Raw genomic sequence first — 22728 nt, forward strand, 5'->3', positions numbered from 1 at the left:
CAGGAACAGCATGGAGTCGTGTAATGTCGTCCACAAAGCAGCGTCTGTCCGTCAGTCGGTCTCTCCCTGTGGTTAACACACAAACACCCAGACGAAGCGCCAAGCCACATGTTATATTCACGTCTGAGTTCATGTCTCGAGTCGTGCTCCATCTCAGAGTATCAGAGTTACCTTAGTAGAACAAAAGACTTGCTTTGTTCCATTGTCGGGCTAAATCCTTCCCCGGCAATTACCGTTCACCTTCCAAAGACCTCGGCGAGGAACAGAGCAACACTCTCTCTCTTTTAAGGCCGGCAGCGGAGCGTGAAGACACAGGCGGTCCAAAGGAGACGCAAGATCGCTACGCTGTAAACTTTTTTTTAAATCCCTCTGCCGGCGTCTGTAGCGGGTATTTTTGCGAGTCTGTGTCGCTGTCGTTTAGTCGCTAATATCTAACCGGCTCACTCTGGTTATCATGCTACAATAAGTAGCATTTAAAATCAAATACAAGTGAGGTTGAAGGGGACATGTTGTCATTAGTTGTGCAGCCATTGGGCCAAACTTTAAAGTATTGGACAAAAGTCAACCTCACGGCGGCAATGAATCCAGTTTACTTTACCTCTAGTGCCACCGTGTGTCAGGTTCTTGTCACGGGGTGAGGCTCAGGCGCAGAGAAACAGGCAGGGCTCAATGTGAATAACAAAAAACACTCTTTACTGAGGCCAAAAAGTTTATTTTAAAAAAACAAGGTCCAAAAAGGGGCAGGCAGAGAATCGGGGGTCAGGGCAAGCAGGGTCAAACCGGCAGGTCAGGAATATCCAGGGCACAGGGACGACGGAACCAAAGACAACAACTACAGACGACAATCCAACAGGAGACAAAGGTTAAGACTGACACAATATATAGGGGGGGGGGGAACACAGGTGTACGACATCAGACGGTAACGAGACAAGAGTGGCTGAGGGCAGGTGCAGGGAATGAAACAATCAAGACAGAGGAGACACGGAACAGGGTGTTACACCGTGAGGTAAAGTTATTAGGGTTTGTTGACTTTTGAATATCCGTACCACATTTCATTGCAATCTAGATCAGATAAATACATGTAACTTAAAACAAATGGAAGAAAAAAAATTCTTCATGGTCAACCATCCAATACTTATTGAGGTCAACCATTGTTGCCATCCATAGAGCCACTAGCATGGCTAAAAGTACATTATTTTCCTCAGATAGTATCATTTCTCTCACACTATTAGCCTTACAGATGTAAAATATGTCTTTGCATTGTTCACAATTATTCATGAATGTGTGTATTTTCCTACATAGGCTAAAAATGCAAATCCTAAAAACATGCAAACCATGCTAAACTAAGCTTACACCGTCACTACTTTAAGCATAGCTCTTGCAGAATGCCAGAGTTGTCTGTCAAAGCTGGGTCAAATATGTGCCTTGAGCTGTCCGGCTATTTAAAAACAATTCTTCCAGCCTGACCGAGATCCTTGAAATGAAATCCAGTTAATCTCCTCTCTAAAGTCCCCTTTGTAACTCAGTAAAGAAAGAGACGCCATTCTTTAAACAACTGTCGTCCTGACTCTTGCTCAACTAGTTCTCATTTCCTGTTTAAGGGGAATGCAGCCTGATCGCATTATGAGGGACTGAAAGACCATACAAGTCAGGGTGTAATAAAAAATGAAAATGACCCTTATCCAGGAAACTACCGATGATATTTAATTTGATGTATGTTTGGGCCTGTTCTGTCTCTTTCCAAACAGCTACTGTTTCTGCAGTTGTTTACGTCAGGGCCAATGGGAGGCTTCCAGACGCAAAGGGTCTGACAGTCTATCAGTGGAAGAGGGTCGTTAATATGAGCACACAACCTCGGTCCTGACCTTGTTGCTAGATCATCCATCATCTAGATTTAGAGAAGGGATGAGGTTGAGAGGTGCATCTAGATGGAGGCCACTTTAACCCAGCCTAGAGCCTCTTCCTAGCCATTACACAGCTTGTGTTCTGACTTTTCTGAGTGAGAATTAGGGAGAATGAGTACAAGAAAAGACACAACATTGCTTATTTTATGATCATAAAATCTCTTGATAAAAATGAACACATTGGCGTCACAAAGTTTGCCAGTTGTTACTTATTTAAGCTATAGGTGAGTTCGTTATATTGTTTGCATTACCATTTTAACACAAAATGAATTAAACAAGTTTTTATTAACTAACATTTACTTTGTGGCATTGTGTATTTCCAGACGAGTGATACAAGGCTGATATGAAACATATTTATGAAAGCTAGTTTTGGTTCAGACATTCAAAGTATCCCATGGTTGCAGAAATGTACACGGTCAACCTTTTTCTTCTTCAGGTAACTGGGTTGAACGTTGATCGACTGTAATTATAGTTTGACAAAGTTATTGTGTTAATTGCAATTGAGCCATTTGTTAAGCCCCGCCCCCATTGCGGTGAGTCAAACTGTCAGAGCTATGATGGTGCCCACACTGTGTGGAGCGGAGCTGGCTGAAGCAACTCCGGCCAGTTGATCGGCCAGTGGGCGTTCTAGCAGCAGCACGTACGGTCAATTGTGACACACTTGCGTGCATATTGTAAAACTAAACCTACATTATTCAGTAGTCGGTGTCATCAAACGTCTCAGACACAGTGTCACATGATCAGAAAATATGTATCGATCCAAAAATATCGATGTCAGTTTCATATAAACGCCCTATTTTGAGAATGCGAAGATGTGTGACTGTTGTTCCCTCGAGGACATAGAAACCAAAACAAAGATCTGAAAGATGGGAACAATCTCTGAACAGTTGTGGGGGAATTGCAGAGTTAAAATTAACAAGATGTTGGGCAGCGATACCTTGCATGATAAAAGCAATTACACAGTGATGTAATAATTACACAAACAAATAACTCAATTTAGGCACTAAAGACATCTCCAGTAATGCTGAAACTGACACCGTAAGTGTACACTCTGTTTTTTTCAGCGATTAAAAAATAATAATTAGACATTAGATAATTTACCACGTGTGTGTGTGTCCATGTATATAGTATGTACTGTCATAGTATCTTTCCCCCATATCAACACACACACACACAATCCCAACTCCCATTTCGTTTTTTTGGTTCCACTCATCTGCAGCCTTATTACCCAGAGTCCTCTGCAGCAGCCCAACCGGCGCTCTGCTGCTGGAGTGTTCTGTTCGTCACATCAGCACCCCGCGCACGCTCCACCCAGCTCAGATCATCAGGAATTTTACCGCTGGAAAACCTGCCCAGAATTCAGAAAAGGGCTGTGCACGCAACTAATTGTGTTGGAGTTTTTCCACCCGGCTCTGCCTCTTTTCTCTTCTTAGTCCCAGGATGAAATGCCGTTTCATCTCCCCACCATAATTAACCATACACATGATATATACAAAACACAAGAGAAGTAAAATCAGGGGGGTTTGGGTTTCTGCCCCTTAGGTATTTCAATTATCGTGACAAATTGTGACACATAACTGGTGATTACAACAGATATAGGGTTTATATTTGCATCTCCATCATAACCATTAACACCATATCTTGTTTACTTTTTAGTGGGATCACTGCATTTAAATCAGTCAGCAAAATAAAGTGGTATCATCTGTATGATTTCTGAACATCTGTGGAGTGCCAGAGGCCCTTTTAGTAAAAAAACATTTAACAGCTGCCTAATTGCTGTATGAATCAGCATCAGTCTGTAAAACAGTCGAACAAATAAAGAGGATGCTCTTCTCCCATTTGGAGAGGTTTTTATTTATCTTGTCCCTGTCTGTTCGATTAGCATGCAACCTGCAACCTTTTACCAGTTTAAATATGTAAGAAGTTGCATCTTTTTGCACAAATAGAAAACAAATGTAAAAGTAACAGTTCCACATGTGCAGATGGTAATCTTTTTACACGTTTTTGCTTAATGCCAGAGAGTCTTGTCCCTTCCTACTTTGAACTTCCAACACCATTAGAGACACTGCTGCTGTGCCACTACATATACACCTAGAACGGGCACTCGGTAGAGCGCATACCTTCGCATATCACAAGATTGGGCATTGAATTCTGAACATTTTGGCATTAGTTGCATGCCAATTGGATACAAATTTACCGCGCTATGGTAAAAAGAAGATTTTGACCTTTTCATGACCTTGACCTTTGACCCGATTGATCCCAAAATCTAATCAAATGGTCCCCGGATAATAACCAATCAACCCACCGAATTTCATGCGATTCGGTTTAATACTTTTTGTGTTATGCGAATAACACGCATACAAATAAATAAATAAATAAATAAATACACGGCGATCAAAACATAACCTTCCGCATTTTCAATGCGAAGGTAATACATAAATAAATAAATACACGGCGATCAAAACATAACCTTCCGCATTTTCAATGCGAAGGTAATACATAAATAAATAAATAAATAAATACACGGCGATCAAAACATAACCTTCCGCATTTTCAATGCGAAGGTAATTATGGTATACGCATCATTGAATATATCTAACACAATATGATTGATGGATGCAAAGAACCAACAGGATATTTTGGAAACACAAGTTAATTCTTGGAGTCAACTGGAGTCAGGAAAGAAGAGGCGGCAAAGCAGGGGCCAATATTTTCAGGACCGCTTCTACGTTCAAGCAACGCCACACGGAACAGGACCACACATGCTTCGTCGGATGTTTTCATCTCTTGCTTTTCTGTTGCATCATCAGTTAAAAGTAAACATTGTTTTTCTTTGAATGTCAAATCTATTTTGTATCTTAACCTGGATGATCTTGGGGCTGCAACTATACAACCAGTTTGTCGGTGGCGTCTTGTTTATGCTGCTGATCCAATTAAGTCCAGAGGCAAGTTGCCCGTGTCGACCGTATTGGAAATGCCATTGTGCTTATGGAGGCAATTTCTAAGTTTTGTAGCCAGGCGTAAAGTGGGAGTTGTAACTTTTTCCACCGTTTACAAAAACCCCTAGTTGGGACACCAGAGAGGAGGGGGAGGAGGGAACAGCAAATGTTGTTTAGAGCAGGCAGTTTCAAGACGCCCTTGGACCAGAGGAGACTGGGACCAAAAAGTTGAAATTATTTCCTCCTGTGTATTATGTGTGTGTTTGTGTTGTGTCCACATTTGTCAATGCGATTCTCCCCTGACTGTCTGTATTGACCAAGCATGTGATCTATCTGCGGTAGTAATCGTGTGTGTGTGTGTGTGTGTGTGTGTGTGTGTGCTGACAAGACTGGAAAGCAGCTTTTTTCAAGGGAGAGCATTTTCGTTAAGGGGGAAACAGACTTGGTTTCATCTGAGAGCAGATGAAGGCGGTGTAAAGATCTCACAGGTGAACAGGATGCTGCCACTGCATGGGCTGCATGACGTAGACTACAGGAGGAGGAGTTTCCACATGTCACCTTGCATGAAGCCTCTTTACAATTTGCCTTATGCAAAGACGGAAAAATTAAATGCATCCAATCCAATAAAAGGACTCGGGCGTGGTCACCGTGCCGCCTTCATGTACAACACCGGTCACCGTCGAGAGCCGTGGTTGAACAGCGACACATCCTTAGTCCCGACACCAGCAATTACTCATCCGAAAACAAAAACAGTGTGACAAGGTGTATTATTGTCCACGCTAAATTATTTATTGAGCTCCGAGCTTTTGTAAACTTCAGCGCCAATTAATCTCAAGAACCTCTTTTGTGTGAGAGCTTAATCGTTGGCTAATTAGCGTCCTTGCTAACAGACACTCTCAGTGGAAATATACGATTACATAGCCCATCGACAGGCTCGGTAAACAAAGGCTGTTTGCCAAAGTGCCAGAGCAGTTGTTCTCCTGGAGAGGGGCTAATCTATGTGTGTGTGTGTGTGTGTGTGTGTGTGTGTGTGTGTGTGTGTGTGTGTGTGTGTGTGTGTGTGTGTTCGCACAGCCTAGTGTATGTAAATCTGCAAACATTAAAGTGTCACGACTTCTCCACCTTCATAGTTCTCTTCATCCTGTCTGCCTGCTTATTAACTCTCCTGTCATTCCAGATCCTGTCATCCTCATCTGGTTGTCTCTCATTCCCTTCACCTGGTCCTCACGCCCGTCTCACCTGCCTCTGGTCACCTCGTTAGTCCCTCATTCCCTTCACCTGGTCCTCACGCCCTCTCACCTGCCTCTGGTCACCTCGTTAGTCCCTCATTCCCTTCACCTGGTCCTCACGCCCTCTCACCTGCCTCTGGTCACCTCGTTAGTCCCTCATTCCTTCACCTGGTCCTCACGCCTTCCTCACCTGCCCTGATCACCCTCAGTTCCCTCCCTCTCACCTGCCTCTGGTCACCTCGTTAGTCCTCATTCCTTCACCTGGTCCTCACGCCCTTCTCACCTGCCTCTGGTCACCTCGTTAGTCCCTCATTCCCTTCACCTGGTCCTCACGCCCTTCTCACCTGCCTCTGGTCACCTCGTTAGTCCCTCATTCCCTTCACCTGGTCCTCACGCCCATCTCACCTGCCTCTGGTCACCTCGTTAGTCCCTCATTCCCTTCACCTGGTCCTCACGCCCGTCTCACTTGCCTCTGATCACCTCGTTAGTCCCTCATTCCCTTCACCTGGTCCTCACGCCCTTCTCACCTGCCTCTGGTCACCTCGTTAGTCCCTCATTCCCTTCACCTGGTCCTCACGCCCTTCTCACCTGCCTCTGGTCACCTCGTTAGTCCCTCATTCCCTTCACCTGGTCCTCACGCCCTTCTCACCTGCCTCTGGTCACCTCGTTAGTCCCTCCTTCCCTTCACCTGGTCCTCACGCCCTTCTCACCTGCAGCCCATCCCCTCATAAGCCTCTCACTATTTATCTCCCTCACTTCCTCTTGTCCCCTGCCAGATTGTCTTGTGTGTTATTGACAAGCGCTCCAGTGTTTTCTAATATTGATTCTGATCTGCCTGTTCTGACCCTGTTTGCCTGTTTACTTGACCTGAGAATTCTGCCTGCCCCCTTTTTTGGATTTGTTGCCCTATTGGACTTGACCACTCGTTTTTGACCCTGCCTGAAAAGACGAGTAAACATCCTCTTTCTGCATTTCCTGTTTCCGAGTCGTGCATTTGGCTTCAAGTACCTGTAATCCTAATGGGAAGAAGAAAACGGCAAAAGTGAGACACGGGAGAGAAAAGTAGTAGAAAGAAGAAGGAGAATGTTATTGTTGGGTGCATTTTGATTTCACTCTGCGCCTCACAGTGATCGTGCGGTAAGCTGATTCTAGTGAACATGTTGGTTGATTTGTAAGCGACAGTGCTGTGAGCCTGTGGTCGATAGACAGCCTGGAATAGGTGACCTCAGACAGATGGCTTTGTGCTGCAAAACAGAGTGGTGGGTGGACTGAGAGACAGAGAAACAAAGAGGGGATGGAGGGAAAGTGATGTGATCTAACGGATGCAGGTATTTTGTTTTTGTTAACAGTGACGGAAAGTACATTTACTCGGGTATGGTATTTTAGTACAATTTGAAGAGAATTGTACTTTATGTCGTGCTACTATTCTTCCACTCGACTACATTTCAGAAATAAATATTGTGTGTTTTACTCCACTACATTTCTACCAAAGACAACCTTTCTGGTTTCATTGAAACAGCTGCTCAAGCTCGGAGGTCGCATGATCCAAATATTTTATATAGAAAGCTGACATTAGTAAATGGTCTCCCATTATTCATCTCTAAACCTCTTAGAAGTATCTTGTGATTCTTTGGTTGAACTCGAGGTTGGAAACAATTGCAGTAAACTACCTTATATTGTTGTCCCTTTACTGTCACAAACAATCGACGCCGTTGGATATCATCAGCTGCCATAGCCAACACTTTTTCCATGGCGTTGTTTCACTCCACTTCCTCTGACTGCTGTTTCACTCGGTCCTTCAGTTTGTGTCATTTCAAGCAATAAAGGCTTGTGAGATCTGAGAAAGATGATTTACATCATTGCATAACATTCACATAGCATACACAGTGTTGTCTCCACAGGGGGAGCTGGAGGTGGACAGTGGGGTGGTATAGGATGAATTCTGAGAAGAGACTTCAAATGAATTGGATGCTCTGCGTCCTTCGTCTCATCCACACCGCTCCCTCTCTGGATCAGATCATTTGCTCCCCCGACTGAAGTTGTGCTGTTCAGTGATGGAGTGTAACATGCTGGGGCTTAGTTCTGATTGTCACCACTGGCCCACAGATTACACGGGGCCACAGTCGATGGGAAAAGAGCTTAGTCCCCTATGATGGAGTACATCTCCAGCCTTCATCCAGCCTTCATCACATCATGTCCCCACCTGAAGCTTCCTCAAGGAAACAGGAAGTTGAGAAGATAAAAGATAGGATGTAGAAACGCCTGATGAATAAAAAAAACACTGAAGCGAAGCATAAGATACCGTATTATATATAATATCTCAGTATATACTGTATACATTACAGTGTACAGACATGTATGCATCATATTTAGCTAAATGAAACAACTTCAATCATTCAAATCTCGCTAAATTGTCATTCAATGTTATTGCCGATACCGATTATCTTCACGGCTGCCAGTAATTTCAGCTCGCTCGTTAAATTTGGGGGATTTCTCCTCGCAAACCCGGGGAATGCTTTACAATGTGACGAGCCAGACTCTGGATGCAGGTGTCTCGTCATGCCGAGGAAGCACGATAACGTCTAATTGTAATCGCACATTCGCAGACAGCAAATCCGGGGATAAGGGGGTCGCAGAAAACAACTGGGTTCAGAAAGAAAAAGAGAGAGTGAGCAAAGGGAGAGAGGGGAGAACGGCGCAGGAACAAAGGGGGAAGGGAAGTTAATCTCCGAAGTCGGTGGAGGAAGTTCATCTCCGAAGTCGGTGGAGGCTAACTGTTCATTACCTCAGTAAAGAGCGGCACTCCGTGTTGTTAACAGGGGTCAACGCCGCATGGAGAGCCTACTGACCGAAGAGCTTTACCTCCTCCACGCACTTCTCTCTCTGTATGTCCCTCTTTATCCGTGTCGCCCTCTAATCACAGCCTCTGTCCTGTTGAGCCACTCTTCACTTTCAGTGGTGGCAATAAGGAGTGATGATCCTTGACTCCATGCACATATGAATATGATGATCCCCTATATTATCTGAACCATCTGGGGACATAACAGCAAACAGGTGACCCATTCAGATCATGTCTGCTCTGATTAGACGATACATAACTTGACCTGTTAACCTGTATATTCTCTCTCTCTCTCTTTCTTTCCCCTTCCTCGCTTGTTCTCGCCTCCTGCCTCCTCCTCTCGTCTTCCTCCATTCTGGAACACATGGTTATCGCCTGCTAGTGGTTGTCATGGCGATCAACCCTGGGGGACTCGTCCCAAAGTTGAGAGAGAGAGAGAATGAGAATCCATTCCAACTGGGTCACATCACGGGAGCATTGCGTAAGCATAAACACTGCTGCCCCTGTGCTATGCCCTAAGCACACACACACACACACACACACACACACACACACACAGTGTCTTTCCAGAGCTTACTACTGTCTGGGACTCGAGCGTTGCGTATGACAGCCTGTAGTGTTTTTCGGGTATAGCACCGAGCTGTGGTCCACCTCTATTCTCTGGGGCTCTTCCTCTCTCAGTCCATCGTGACAGCGGAGTGGACCCTCCTCTTCGTGAGCTCCCACACTGGACAGCAGTATGACGTCGCACTTCTTGCCCGCTGCATATCCAAACAAACATCCACAGTCTTCTGTGAGGAAGGATATATCTCTGCAGTCATTGTTTGTTTTACTAAATGCAAACCTGCATTAATCCCCAACGATCATCAGAACTTTGTCTCGCTTTTTAAGGACACGCTCACACACCGTGCGGCCTTCAGAGGATTCCAGCTACGCTCAAACTCACACGTGCATCGGCTCCTCCAACATGTCATCATTTACACATTACCGCTCGGCATCCTGAATGTCCTAATGCATTTATCCAACACTGCAGAAGCATCACTGGATTTCCCGGCAATTTCCTCGCTTCGAGCTTCGAGCGTGAGCAGGACGGCTGCCGCTGTGGCCACTTCACCCTCCCTGCGCTGGCTGTGTTGTTTACAGGCTCTCAGCAGTGCTCGTCTGTTCCCACCGTGCTTTGCTCCACACACGTTTGGATATCTTCACACCTTTGTAAATAAACACCAATGCAAATGCAGTTCATATTTGCGAGAGTTGTTTGCGCAGTGCGCAGTGTGTGCGTCTGTAGAGGGTGTGATTGTCTATAAAAGGAACAGCCAAAGCCAGTTGTTTAAAATCCTGGTTGGACGGTTTCAAATCCCCCCCTTGCACTGTGAGAGGAGGATAGAGGGAGGGGGTGCGGATGTGTGTGTGTGTGTGTGTGTGTGTTTCAGTCTGTCTGCATGTCAGGAGAGCTTTTACAATCAGAGAAGAGATGACTGACAGACAGGCAGACAGACAGACTGGGAAAGCAGAGGGGAACAGAGTGGAGCAGAGAGAGAGAGAGAGAGAAAGAGAGAGAGAAAGAGGGGTGGAGCTATAGGACGTGGGCGTGGCCATGCTGCTGTCCCTCACTTGCGGTTGCTATGGTGAGCGGGCGGTCCCGAACAGCGGGACATCCAATGGGAGACGACGCTGCTTGTGTCGCCATGGTGACGGGGCCGTGCCCAGGGAGGTTGTGATGGGTTGACAGGTGCGTGACAATCGGAGCTCTCTGCAAGCATGTTCGCCAAAGGCAAGAGTAGCAACGTGCCGTCCGACAGCCAAGCCAGAGAAAAGTAAGTTTGTATTCATGGGGGAGGAAGCGGCGGCGGCGAGGGGAAGTTCCCGAGCGGCCAGGGGCGACGAGGCACACGCGGAGCCGCGGGAGGGGAGCGCGGCGCGGCGCGGAAAGTTGACCGCTCCGGTTATCAGAAGGAAGATGGACATTTTGTCGGCGTTTTTAAAACTTTGATTAGACAAATTGAGTTAGGATTGTGATGTGCAGTTTCTGCTTCATTGTTTAATTGCAGGATGGTCTTCTTCTCTTGACATTTCTGTGCTTGTTTTATTCCATTGCGAGCTATATACTTCGTTTTTAATACGCATTGGTAGTTTTGCATTTGCTCAGACACGTGTGTTTCATACACGTGTATTTAACTATGCTAAACAACAAGGAATACACAGTTCGGTGTAAGACTCGAGTCCTCGTGTGTGACGGCGCGCGAGCCGCGGCGCGCTCTGAGGTGTCGCTTTCTCCAAAGAGACGCTCCATGCCCGGCTCCTCCAGTCCAGCCACCGCCACTGGACAGGAGCCACACTGTCGTGTTGACGCCACATTTATGAATTTTTAAAATGTTTTTATAGTTGTTTAGAAGAGGATATAAACACAACTCAGTCTCGGCTATAGTAAAGAAAAACGTCATTAATGGCTGCGCTGCGTTCAAAGACACATTTTGACCCAATCATGGAACTAATTTGGCTTTTTTTCCTTGTCAGACAAAAGCTTTTTACACTGTAGAATAAAGTCAGTTTGGAGGTGGACAAATCAGTGACAAAAGAATATAGTTTTAATAGAATGATCACGTTATTACAAATACTTGCATGTAGGCCTATAAATAATGTGCCACCTGTGTATGCAATGTGGCACAGCATCTGCTTGTGCTAGCCTCCCTCTAAACGCTATACGTGTTATCAGTTGCACTGCATGACATGTGAACACTAATGCTGGATGCACTGAATAACAGATCCTGTGTGAGAGCGCTCGCTTGAAGGTGAAGGCGGCTCAGTGGCAGTCAACCAGGCATGGCCGATCAGTTCTCTGTCGGATGCTCGGGGTCAGATGGTCAGTGAGCAGGGATCATATCAGAACCCACTGGGAAGGAGATGACATGCCTTCAACTGAGACTGATAAGAGATGCAGCGAGGGAAGGAATATAGTATGATCCGACTCCACGATGATAAACTGCATTACACTTGTATTTGTTGGTTGTGAGAGTCCTTTGGGGTGATTTGTCCTGGAAATATGTCCATAAAAAACCAGATTGATCGTCTCACCTCTACTCCCAGCTACTGCTACTTGTTCTGTCTTTTGAATCGGGTTCACTCATGTTTGTCAACAGTGCGATTGAGTGTTACGCTCCATCCCTTGAGCCCCGTTCTTTATCCTCCAATCAATGTGAAAAGGATAGGACTGAACAGCGTGGCTCTATCGCTGCCTCATTGCATGCGTGCACTGAGCACTGAAAGACGCAGAGATGGAAAGCTTCCTCTAGGTCTGGAAGATACTGAGTGACTGTGTGTGTGTGTGTGTGTGTGTGAGAATGTAGGCTGCTGTATGTGATAGGCTTTTGTGAAAAACACCGCAGGTATTTATTTTGTCGAAGTGTTACTCGGGTGTCCCCTGACAGTTTGCAGAGCCGCTCATTCACCTATTCTATGATGAAGAGACTTCAGTTCACATTTGCAGACATGCTGTGTAAACACGGTCTCTAAGTGGGCCACCTGCCGTCTTTAAAGGGAACATGTGCCGACACTTTGTTCATAGATGTGGCTGAGATGATCTTAAACACCTACTTTTGTGGAGCTACTTGGAGGTTTAACATTCATGGACACCTGGCTTTGATTGAAATACTTTTGTGTGATTGAGTCTAACATTCCAGTCACAAATACAGTGTATGTGTGTGTGTGTACTGTAAATATACCATCAACGATAGTGTGTTTGGATTATTTTGGAGATTAGTCTTCGATATCTAAACAGGCTAGTAAACTTTTATATCTCTGATCAACTTTTGTGTTGTGGCAAATCATTTTCATTTTCTGCATTATGTCATCAAACCATATACAGTAAATAGTAATTTAATAACATTGTCACCCATCAGTCATTTTAGCGTTAATGTCATGTTTTTGACAAATTCATAAAACGAGATTTGTTTTTCTTGAGTTGACATTTCATCAGACGTTAATGCCAAGGCCGCAACAAAAGAAAGGACCGGCTGACAGGAAAACCCCAAACGTAACGGCCGCAATCCGGCGAGGTGATGTTTCATTAGTCTCTTCGCAAGCAGCCTCGTGCGTCCGTGGCGAGTATCGGAGAAGCAGCGCAGGCCCGACGCCGCAGAGTCGTCCGTTGTTTCTCATTCCTGCAGCGCAGCGGGGATCACAGAGTCGGAAAGATGGAGGGCAACAACAGATCGAGGGAAAGACGTAGGAGGGTGGCAGAGCAGGGCTGAAGGAATTTGCCCGATCATTAGTTTACGGCGGTGTGTTATTGACCTCAGGACGGTCCCCCGCAGACACGGGGCTCCGGCATCTCGACCGCGTGGATGTTAGGAGCTCAAAAGGCAACTGACCTCTGTGAAGCTGTTCACTGTGGGCGATACGATTCTGAATTGTACGGCGCGTTCTTGCTATGATTTTGGGATCACACTTTTTTTTTTGCCTCAGCAGGTCAGATGACCAAATGTTTATCAGGTGGGTTTGCAATTTGCTGACTTGCAGATAAAACAAGTATTATAGCGGGGTAGGACATGTTGCACTTTTTTTAAAGCGCCTCCATTAAACTCTGTATGAAGGTGTTGATTCACATACACAATCTGGTTACCAATAGTTTGTCTCTTTTTAGAAATTGCTTGTTCATTTGCAGTCTCACTCAGTCTTTTTTTCTTTGTTTTTGACATGAGAATAATTCAGACATATGAGTTATTCTGCAAGAAGAATAATTGTAATATGCTATTGTTCTACTGACGATGTGATTAATCCGCATTGTCCACAAGTGTCATCAAAATATAATTGGTTTCTCCTTTTTATAGAAAAATGTCACCGAAGGGAATTAGCCCCGAATATGAAAGGATTTCTCCTATTTTAGAGTCAAGCATGCAACTAACATTTATCCAGATTGTATATTCTTCACTGCATATATTATTTGATTAGGAAACACAAAATACTACACACACATTTAATCAAGTACGCTAAAGCTGTTATCGCTTATCACTTTTCTTTATTTAATATGGAGGCTTTACAGAAGAGGATGTGCAGAGCAAGAGAAGCAGATTAGTCAGAAAGTTTACTCGAATCATAAAAATTACACATTGCTTCACGTTCGCTATCGTGCCACATTGTTCGGGTTGGACGTGCCGCAGATGTGAGATCTCTGCTTCTGAAGAAACACTATCACTGAGATAAAGACGAAGGTTCAATATGCCATTTAATGGAATAAAAATATAATAATAATATATATATCGATGCAACGAATCGAGAGATGGCGATAGTTTCTGACCTTTTGTTTGTAAACCTAAACGTAAGCAGGTTACAATCGTTAACAACTACCGATAGACACATTCTGTAACTCCCTGGACATACAGGTGGCACATCAGTTCAACAAAGCTGAACAGAGGTGTGTTTGTGTTATTTATTCTAAGCTATCAAAACAGAAACAGAAACAATATCCAAGAGCAAGCCAGACATATTTGTAGTTGGGAATATTTCCACTTGAGAAAGTGGTTCCAGTCACAACCACTTTGGATTACACACACAGCATATGTACCACCACACATATGTATTTAATGATTGTTTTAATCCTTTAAGACAACAGGGATGAATGTCTTCAGTGGACTCTCTGGTTCTGAGACGGCTTTCGGCTCTCCTCTCTCTCTGTACCTGTGTTACCTGTGTGACGGTCGACACTTGATCTTAATTCGTCGCGACGGTACACGACCACTGACTGCGTCCCGCAGTGGTTCAACGAGTGTCGGTTTCAGCCACCGGCAGTTAGGGGACACATTCCACATCCTTCTACACACACAAACACACACACACAGGTTTGCAAGTCTTCTCTCACCGACAAATTAAATAACTGGTTCAAATAAAAACTAGAAACTGGTGTGAACATATATACACTACCGTTCAAAAGTTTGGGGTCATCCAGACAATTTCGTGTCTTCCATGAAAACTCACTTTTATTCATCAAATGAATTGAAAATTGAATAGAAAATATAGTCAAGACATTGACAAGGTTAGAAATAATGATTAATATTTGAAGTATTAATTTTGTTCTTCAAACTTCAAGCTCAAAGGAAGGCCAGTTGTATAGCTTATATCACCAGCATAACTGTTTTCAGCTGTGCTAACATAATTGCACAAGGGTTTTCTAATCAGATATTAGTCTTCTAAGGCGATTATCAAACACAATGTACCATTAGAACACTGGAGTGATAGTTGATGGAAATGGGCCTCTATACACCTATGGAGATATTTCATTAGAAACCAGACGTTTCCACCTAGAATAGTCATTTACCACATTAACAATGTTTAGTGTGTATTTTTGATTAATGTTATCTTTATTGAAAAAACAGTGCTTTTCTTTGAAGAATAAAGACATTTCTAAGTGACCCCAAACTTTTGAACGGTAGTGTATAATATATCTGTAATAATAATATAACTGGTTTAGTGGATTTTTCTCTTAAAAGTACGTAAGTAAGTTTTTTTACCCGATTAATAAACACAAACTGTAAACTCACACAACTGGGAAGTCCAACCGTCATAAGTCGTGTTGATTCAACCATAAGCCTGGTGCAGACTTCTAGTGCTGTAAGGATCATCATTCTGCACACAAATGTGTGTACACACACACACACACACACTTCTGAACTGAGACACCTCAGACTCCTGCCAGGAAGCTGCCAATGCAGCATTGCGCAGGCTGAGGCAAAGCAGTGTATGCTGGGAGTGTTTATCCGACAGAAGTAATTCAGGCTGCCACTCTGGCTCTGACAGTGAGTCGCATTACAGGAGAACTACAATAAAAATAGAGCAGTATCTCACACACACACACACACACACACACACACACAGTGTATGCCCACAATGCCTTCCAACGACGGTGCAGGGAATCTTATTGAGTCAGTGCCAGCTCCCACCTCATGAATGTAATTGATGAGTTGTATGTTTGTTTACTACATCTCAGTGTCCTTGAGGAATGATAGAGGCACACTCATTAGTGTGGGAAGGAGAATCAGGCCATTTGTTAGAGCATGAACACAAGAATGTAGCCAGGGGACAAATGTGTGACTGGTCAACTTGGTGAAATGAGAGGAAAAACGTAACTAGATAATTGAAAATGCAACATGTAGGTCCAGCAGTTGAGGGGTTATAAAAAGTAAAGAGTAAAAAGCCCAGGTGACAATCCCCTTTCCCCAAACACAAGAGCCACGCGGTGGGACGCAGCTTCATTCATAAGGACACAGCACACAACACACATGATGTGTGATGATGATGTGTATGTGTGGTGCTGGTGCTGCTCCGGTCACGCCTCTTGACAGCCTTCGTATGTTTTATTAGGACGTTTTAAAAAACCGCACACTGAATGATGGAAAAACAAAAAATGATGGCGTGAATTAAGTTTTCAACATTTAATGGCAGGAAGTGTAAAACAAACATTCAAGGCCTCACGATCGTGGTCTTCATCGTCCGGCTCCTCAGCCTTCCGGCGTCGGGGTACCTGTGGAAGAGAGCGCTATCCCTAATCCACAAAGTCTTAGACTCAAAATCAGCCAATCCTCACTCTCAAAGGAGAGTCCAGCCTTTAACACCTCGTGATTGGTTCAAAGTCACGCTGGAACAATGGAGGGGTCGAATGTCACTGAACCCAGGGTCAAAACGTCACTTCCGGTCAAGTAACTAAACAAGTATTTTCACAATAAAAGTCCCGTCTATTATTGTAAATCACTTCACGGATTTTAACCGGCTTCGTCAATCTATAAGACTAACATACATTCACTCTCTCGCAACATACATTAATTCTTGCCATTTACATTTGCATAGAGTAAACATTACCCCTATGCTTCATAATACATTAATAACAATATCAATATTCTCCTAATATTTTCTATTATAATATCTTTACCTTCGCATTGAAAATACGGAAGGTTATGTTTTGATCGGCGTGTATTTATTTGTATGCGTGTTACTCACATAACTCAAAAAGTATTAAACCGAATCGCATGAAATTTGGTGGCATGATTGGTTATTATCCGAGGACTATTTGATTAGATTTTGGGATCGATTGGGTCAAAGGTCAAGGTCATGAAAAGGTCAAAATCTTCTTTTTACCATAGCACGGTCAATTTCTATCCAATTGGCATGCAACTAATGCCAAAATGTTCATAATTCAATGCCCAATCGTGTGATATGCGAAGGTATGCGCTCTACCGAGTGCCCATTCTAGTTCTATATGTATTAATTTAAAGCATAAGACCTCTGCATATGTTATCAAAATAAACTACTAAAAAATCAACCTCCGCCCGCCTGTTGTGCCGCAAACTACAACATCCAGTGATCATCACGCGGCTCATAGCCTCTCCGACTCTCACGGGACGCGACCGCTGCGAGAAGAGAACTGTCACCGCTCTCCGCCGTCGTCTCTCGGCGACGTCGACGGCCGGCAAAAGATATCGAGTCGAAACCGCCGCCGCCGTGTTTTAATCCGCACGGCGTTTTAGATTAGCATCGGTTAGGGATTACAAGAAAACCAGAGGAGAAACGTATAGCTCTGATGTGTTTTCTTTTTTTCCCCCTCTGGGTATACAGAGCTCTCTTCAAACGAGAGTGATGGTGACATATTGATAAAGCCTTGATAGAAAACACTTTTTGACCCGCTGAACACATCGAGGCTGTTAAAAGTCCTCTTTTATCACCCCTCCTAGTATCTCTCTTATCTTCGCTGCCAGAGATGTGACTCGCGACACAACTGCTATCAAAGCGGCCGCCTCTTATTGAGCTGCGCGAGACGGGGGAAGACGGCCTCTGATCGACTCGGGCGGAGAAAGGTTGTGACGTGTCAATCAACGGAGAGGAACCCGGCGGAAGGCATTCTCGCAGGACGCCTTGGGGTCCTTGAGAAGGATCGACGTGACAAAGGGGCCTCTGCCGGCATCAGATAGCATGTGGGGGAAAAAAGGGGATGAGAAGAATGTCTGTTATCACTCCCTTTAAAAGACAGAGGGGATGGATGAGTGAATTTCTCTTGGTTCCTGGAGACCTCGTGGGTGTCCCTGAATGCTCCGGTTTCAATTAGGAACACACCATCGCATCCCTTTCTCATCTTGCATCCCACTCTTCCTCTCTGCAATAGTTACAGTGTGTCGGGTTTATCTGTGGGAGAGAGTTATTGACATGTTGGGGAGAGGAGGATTCAGATCAGTGCGCCGCAGATGAGGCGTGAAGCGGAGGAGGGGGGGGGGGGCATTTCATCGCACGCTTTACCGACCAGGACCGTAAACTGTTCTCCGTGCCGTCCGGCTTTGTTCGTCCTGTTCGTGGTTTTGAGAGGAAGATGTTTTTCTTTTCTTTATTGTTGCCCGTTGTCGTGGCACTCCGTCTAGTTCTGGGTCTTCTGTACCACTATTTTGAGTTCAGTCTTCAAAGCTATGAATTGAAACGCGAGTGAGACGGTACTTCTTTCATACAACGTGTTTACAAAACAAAGACGTAGAGCACATGGTCACACGGTCAAAAAAAAACTATGTTGCTTCTAACATCTTTGAACTCACATCTGCACTGACGGTCCAACACGCAGGTGTTAGAATGACGTGACGTCACCTGATTGGGAGCCTGCATTCTGACGAGTTATTCAACTTTTAAATACAATACTAAATGATATATGTTAAACTAAACATTCCTTCAAATCATAATGAAAAGGATTTATATTCAGTTACCTTTTAAAATCTTTTCAAACTAAATTATTATAACAAATGAAATCATGTATTTGGCTCTTACACCCGTCGTGACATCAAATATGCACAGCAGCTTCGCTCCAAACCACAACACGGCGGGGACGCTCCCTCAAAGCACTTCCTGTAACCCGAGAGTCCCGGCCAAAAGTAAATACCGTCGGTGGAAACGGGCCTTAATGTCCACAGGCTCCGTTGCTGACTGCTCTTATTCTTCTGATTTCTGAAACGTGGTTGATTTTAGTGTCCGCGTGTCTTTACGTTACTTGTTCAGTACAGTAGTACGTAAGTTCACAGTCATCTTCACCTTCGCATTGAAAATGCTGAAGGTTATGTTTTGATCGCCGTGTATTTATTTATTTGTATGCGTGTTACTCGCATAACTCAAAAAGTATTAAATCGAATCGCACGAAATTTGGTGGGATGATTGGTTATTATCCGGGGACCATTTGATTAGATTTTGGGATCGATCGGGTCAAAGGTCAAGGTCATGAAAAGGTCAAAATCTTCTTTTTACCATAGCGCGGTCAATTTTTATCCAATTGGCATGCAACTAATGCCAAAATGTTCATAATTCAATTCCCAATCTTGTGATATGCGAAGGTATGCGCTCTACCGAGTGCCCATTCTAGTTTCTTCTATTTTTGTCAGCGCAAGTCAGCTGTGTCACACTCACCCTGTACCGTTCCCACCGCGGCGGCTTGACGTGAGCTCCATGTCGTGCGGCTGCAGCGGCGGCGGTGCCTCTGCTGCCTGCCGAGCGCCGCGGAGGTCGGGCGGAGGCCTCTCTGCTGATACTCCTCCATCATTGATATGCAAGCTGCGTCGCACGGGCGCTAGCGCAAGGTTAAGCGTGCGTGACGGCCATGCAGGCTTAGGATCTGCTTCAGACACTCTCTCTCCTGCACACACACACACACACACACACACCTACACTCACACACACACACACACACACACACACCTACACTCACACACACACACACTGTTACTGTGCCTTCTCTCTGCATTGTCCTCAGCTCTCCTTTCTCTTGGCCTCAGTTGTCCCTTGTCTGTTTTTTATTTTTGTATTTATTATTTCTCCATGAATGTACCGTCCTTACGTTACCGTAATCCACACCGTCTGCCCAGTGGTCCCTATGACGTCTGCCATGACACGTTCTCCCCTCTGAATGCGAGGCACTATATCCTCTCGCATAGGATTTAAATCTCGGACATTGAGTTCCCGACTTTTTAATGTCCACTAAATGTCATTTCTCAGTCGTCGAGACGCAGGAAGGATAAGTGAGCGACACGCGGAGCAGAGCGTGGGATTGTTCATCGGGATACCTTCAGCGTTTGAAGCTAACTAACTCGGAATGAAGACAATTATTACTTTGATGTCTTTTCCAAGTGTGTTTTTTTTGTTCTTGGCATTAAATATTATTTTTTAATTTACAGAGATACCCAGAGCATGCATTTAACTGCTTTCATTTATACAACCTCATGTTGCAGCATGATGTATTTCGCTGAATGGTGAGTCATTTATGTATACTTCCTCTTGAGTGTGTGTGTGCAGGCCCTAATAGCCTCACATTCCTCCCTAAATTGCTCTAGATTGCCTTCATCTGTATCAGTTTCTTTTTATCTCATCTCAGAGCTGTGTTGTTCAAAAGAATAGACGGCCATTAGAGCCCGTGGAAAGGGTTTCTAATCCTATGAGATTAGAGCCTTGCTGTCCTCCCGGTCGTCTTGCTGTTGACTGGAATGTTGCATTGTGGGAGCTGAACAATGACAGTGTGTCGCTGGATGCTCTGTTGAGCAGGCGGGACACGAGAGGCTGCCGGGCCGTCACCTCCCAGGTCCCGGCACAGGCAGGCAGTGGCCAGGCTCATAAGTGTATGCCAGATGTGTGTGTGTGTGTGTGTGTGCGTGTGTGTCGGTGTGTGTGTGTGTCGGTGTGTGTTTGCGTGCAGGGCCGGCTCTAGCCCTTTGGTTGCCCTCGGCGAGATTGAGTTTTGTTTGAAGTTCTTAGTAGTTATATCCCCATCTCAAATAATAGAAGATGAACAGTTGTTTCTGGCATTTCTATTCACCTTCAAAATTGACACAGCATTAAAATTTGACTCGTCTGGACTTCCTAATGGCAAATTCGTTGATGGTCTCATCAAATGATATTTTACTTGAGACCTCTTGTTTGATGCTCATCAGCCCATTGAGGCATTCCTGACTCATGGTTGACCTCAGGTAGGTCTGAAGTCTTTTTAATTTAGAGAAGCTTCTTTCAGCAGAAGCTGCTGTCACAGGGAGTGCGACAGCAATTCTTACGGCCGCCCACATATTTGGAAAAACTTCTTCAAGTTTCTTCTCCTTCAAGTAATTCAGAATTTCCATTGTCGTCATGCCGGTGTTACACGGTGTCACACCGGCATGACGACAATGGAAATTACACACGCACAGTGCGTGTGTGTATAGAGAACACAAGTGAGAGAAAAATAAATAGAACTAGAACGGGCACTCGGTAGAGCGCATGCCTTCGCATATCACAAGATTGGGCATTGAATTATGAACATGTTGGCATTAGTTGCATGCCAATTGGATAAAAATTGACCGCGCTATGGTAAAAATAAGATTTTGACCTTTTCATGACCTTGACCTTTGACCCGATCGATCCCAAAATCTAATCAAATGGTCCCCGGATAATAACCAATCATCCCACCAAATTTCATGCGATTCAGTTTAAAACTTTTTTTGTTATGCGAATAACACGCATACAAATAAATAAATAAATAAATACACGGTGATCAAAACATAACCTTCCGCATTTTCAATGCCAAGGTAATAAGCAATAAATAATCAATATTACTTTACAATAAAAACCGCTGCAATACCTGCATGAAGGTCACGACACTCATATATTTCAATGTATTGATGGTCATTTTGGATATCGCAGTGTATTTAAGTGCTCTTTAGTTCGTAGTGCTCTGAATCAATTAGTCGATTAACTGCCAATTAATCTGCAGCTATTTAGAAAATCAACTTGAAGTCATTCATCAGAAAGTAGTGCATCCAGCCTCATACATATCACTGTTTTTAACATTTTGTATACAGAGATGAGGATTCTTTGCTACATGTACGGCTGCCTCTATGAATCCATTTGAACTCCTGTGTGAAATGCTAAGTGTTGTCATCAGACTCTTAAGTCCTCTCTGTAAACAGCAGTTTAATATTCTGGGCTTTATGGCTGTGTTGTATTGAAGATTTACTGTAATAGCGTGTAGAGAAAGTTGAACAAGGAAAAACACTCCTAAAAATCATTGGTGTTCTTTCAACTGTGAAATTAAACAAACTCCCAATGAGAGGTGACTCAATCTAAACAAATCAAAGCCAATGAAATGGAACTGGAATTAAGAAAGTGATGGATTTACCTCCGTTTTTATTTGATTCATCCACTTAACATGTTCTGCAAATACATTCAAAAAGGCAGAGCTGGATTTTTTTGTTTTGTTCGATTAGTGTTTTAGTAAACAGAGAGCTATACCATCACGCCATCTCTCTGTTTCGCCCTCTCTCTGATAAGCTGGCATTTCCTGTTATCTCGGCCCTGGGCATTGTTGTCTGCCGTGTGAGGCGGAGTCTCTGCAATGCTGACAGAACAAGAGCTGGTTCACGTTGTCTCGTTGTGCCTGCATCGGGCGGGGGGATGCTTCCTTTTTATTGTCTTTTCAAGTCTGTCCAGTTGCAGCTGCACTAATGAGCTTTTCTTCCAAGATGTGTGGAGGAGTGTATCCTGTGGAAGCTGGCACCAGTCAGTCAGCACCGTCTGGTACACTTCCCCCAACAAACCGACGCACAAGCGGAATTATTAATTCATCAATATTCTGACACCATCATCAAAGCGTTCAGTTTAGTTTGATTTTACGACGTATGTTCCAGTGACATGAAGCTGGAATCTAAACAAAACACTGAAGAAGTACCAGAACTGTGAATTAATACAGAAATTTTTTCATAATACCAAACATCTAATTTAACCCTTCTATTACCTTTGGGGTCAATTTGACCCCATTCAATGTTTGACGTCTCTAAAAAAAT

The 22728-nt window shown here is 44.2% G+C and overlaps 1 protein-coding gene across 6 annotated transcripts in view; it reads left to right on the plus strand.

Annotated features, from left to right (window-relative positions):
- Window positions 1-22728, plus strand: part of ssbp2a (single stranded DNA binding protein 2a) — a 94566-nt gene that overhangs the window by 18920 nt on the left and 52918 nt on the right. For 2 of the 6 annotated variants that reach the window (XM_056419658.1, XM_056419662.1), the window contains exon 1: window positions 10610-10728. The exons of 2 other annotated variants lie outside the window; for them this stretch is intronic. In XM_056419658.1, coding sequence (XP_056275633.1) covers window positions 10673-10728 — 56 coding nt within the window. In that variant the 5' untranslated portion in view covers window positions 10610-10672. Of the gene's footprint in view, window positions 1-10609; window positions 10729-22728 lie in introns of those variants that run through there. 2 more of the 6 variants (XM_056419663.1, XM_056419659.1) reach the window with 2 other exon arrangements.

This window comes from Pseudoliparis swirei, chromosome 7, assembly GCF_029220125.1.
Source record: "Pseudoliparis swirei isolate HS2019 ecotype Mariana Trench chromosome 7, NWPU_hadal_v1, whole genome shotgun sequence".
NCBI lineage: Eukaryota > Metazoa > Chordata > Actinopteri > Perciformes > Liparidae > Pseudoliparis > Pseudoliparis swirei.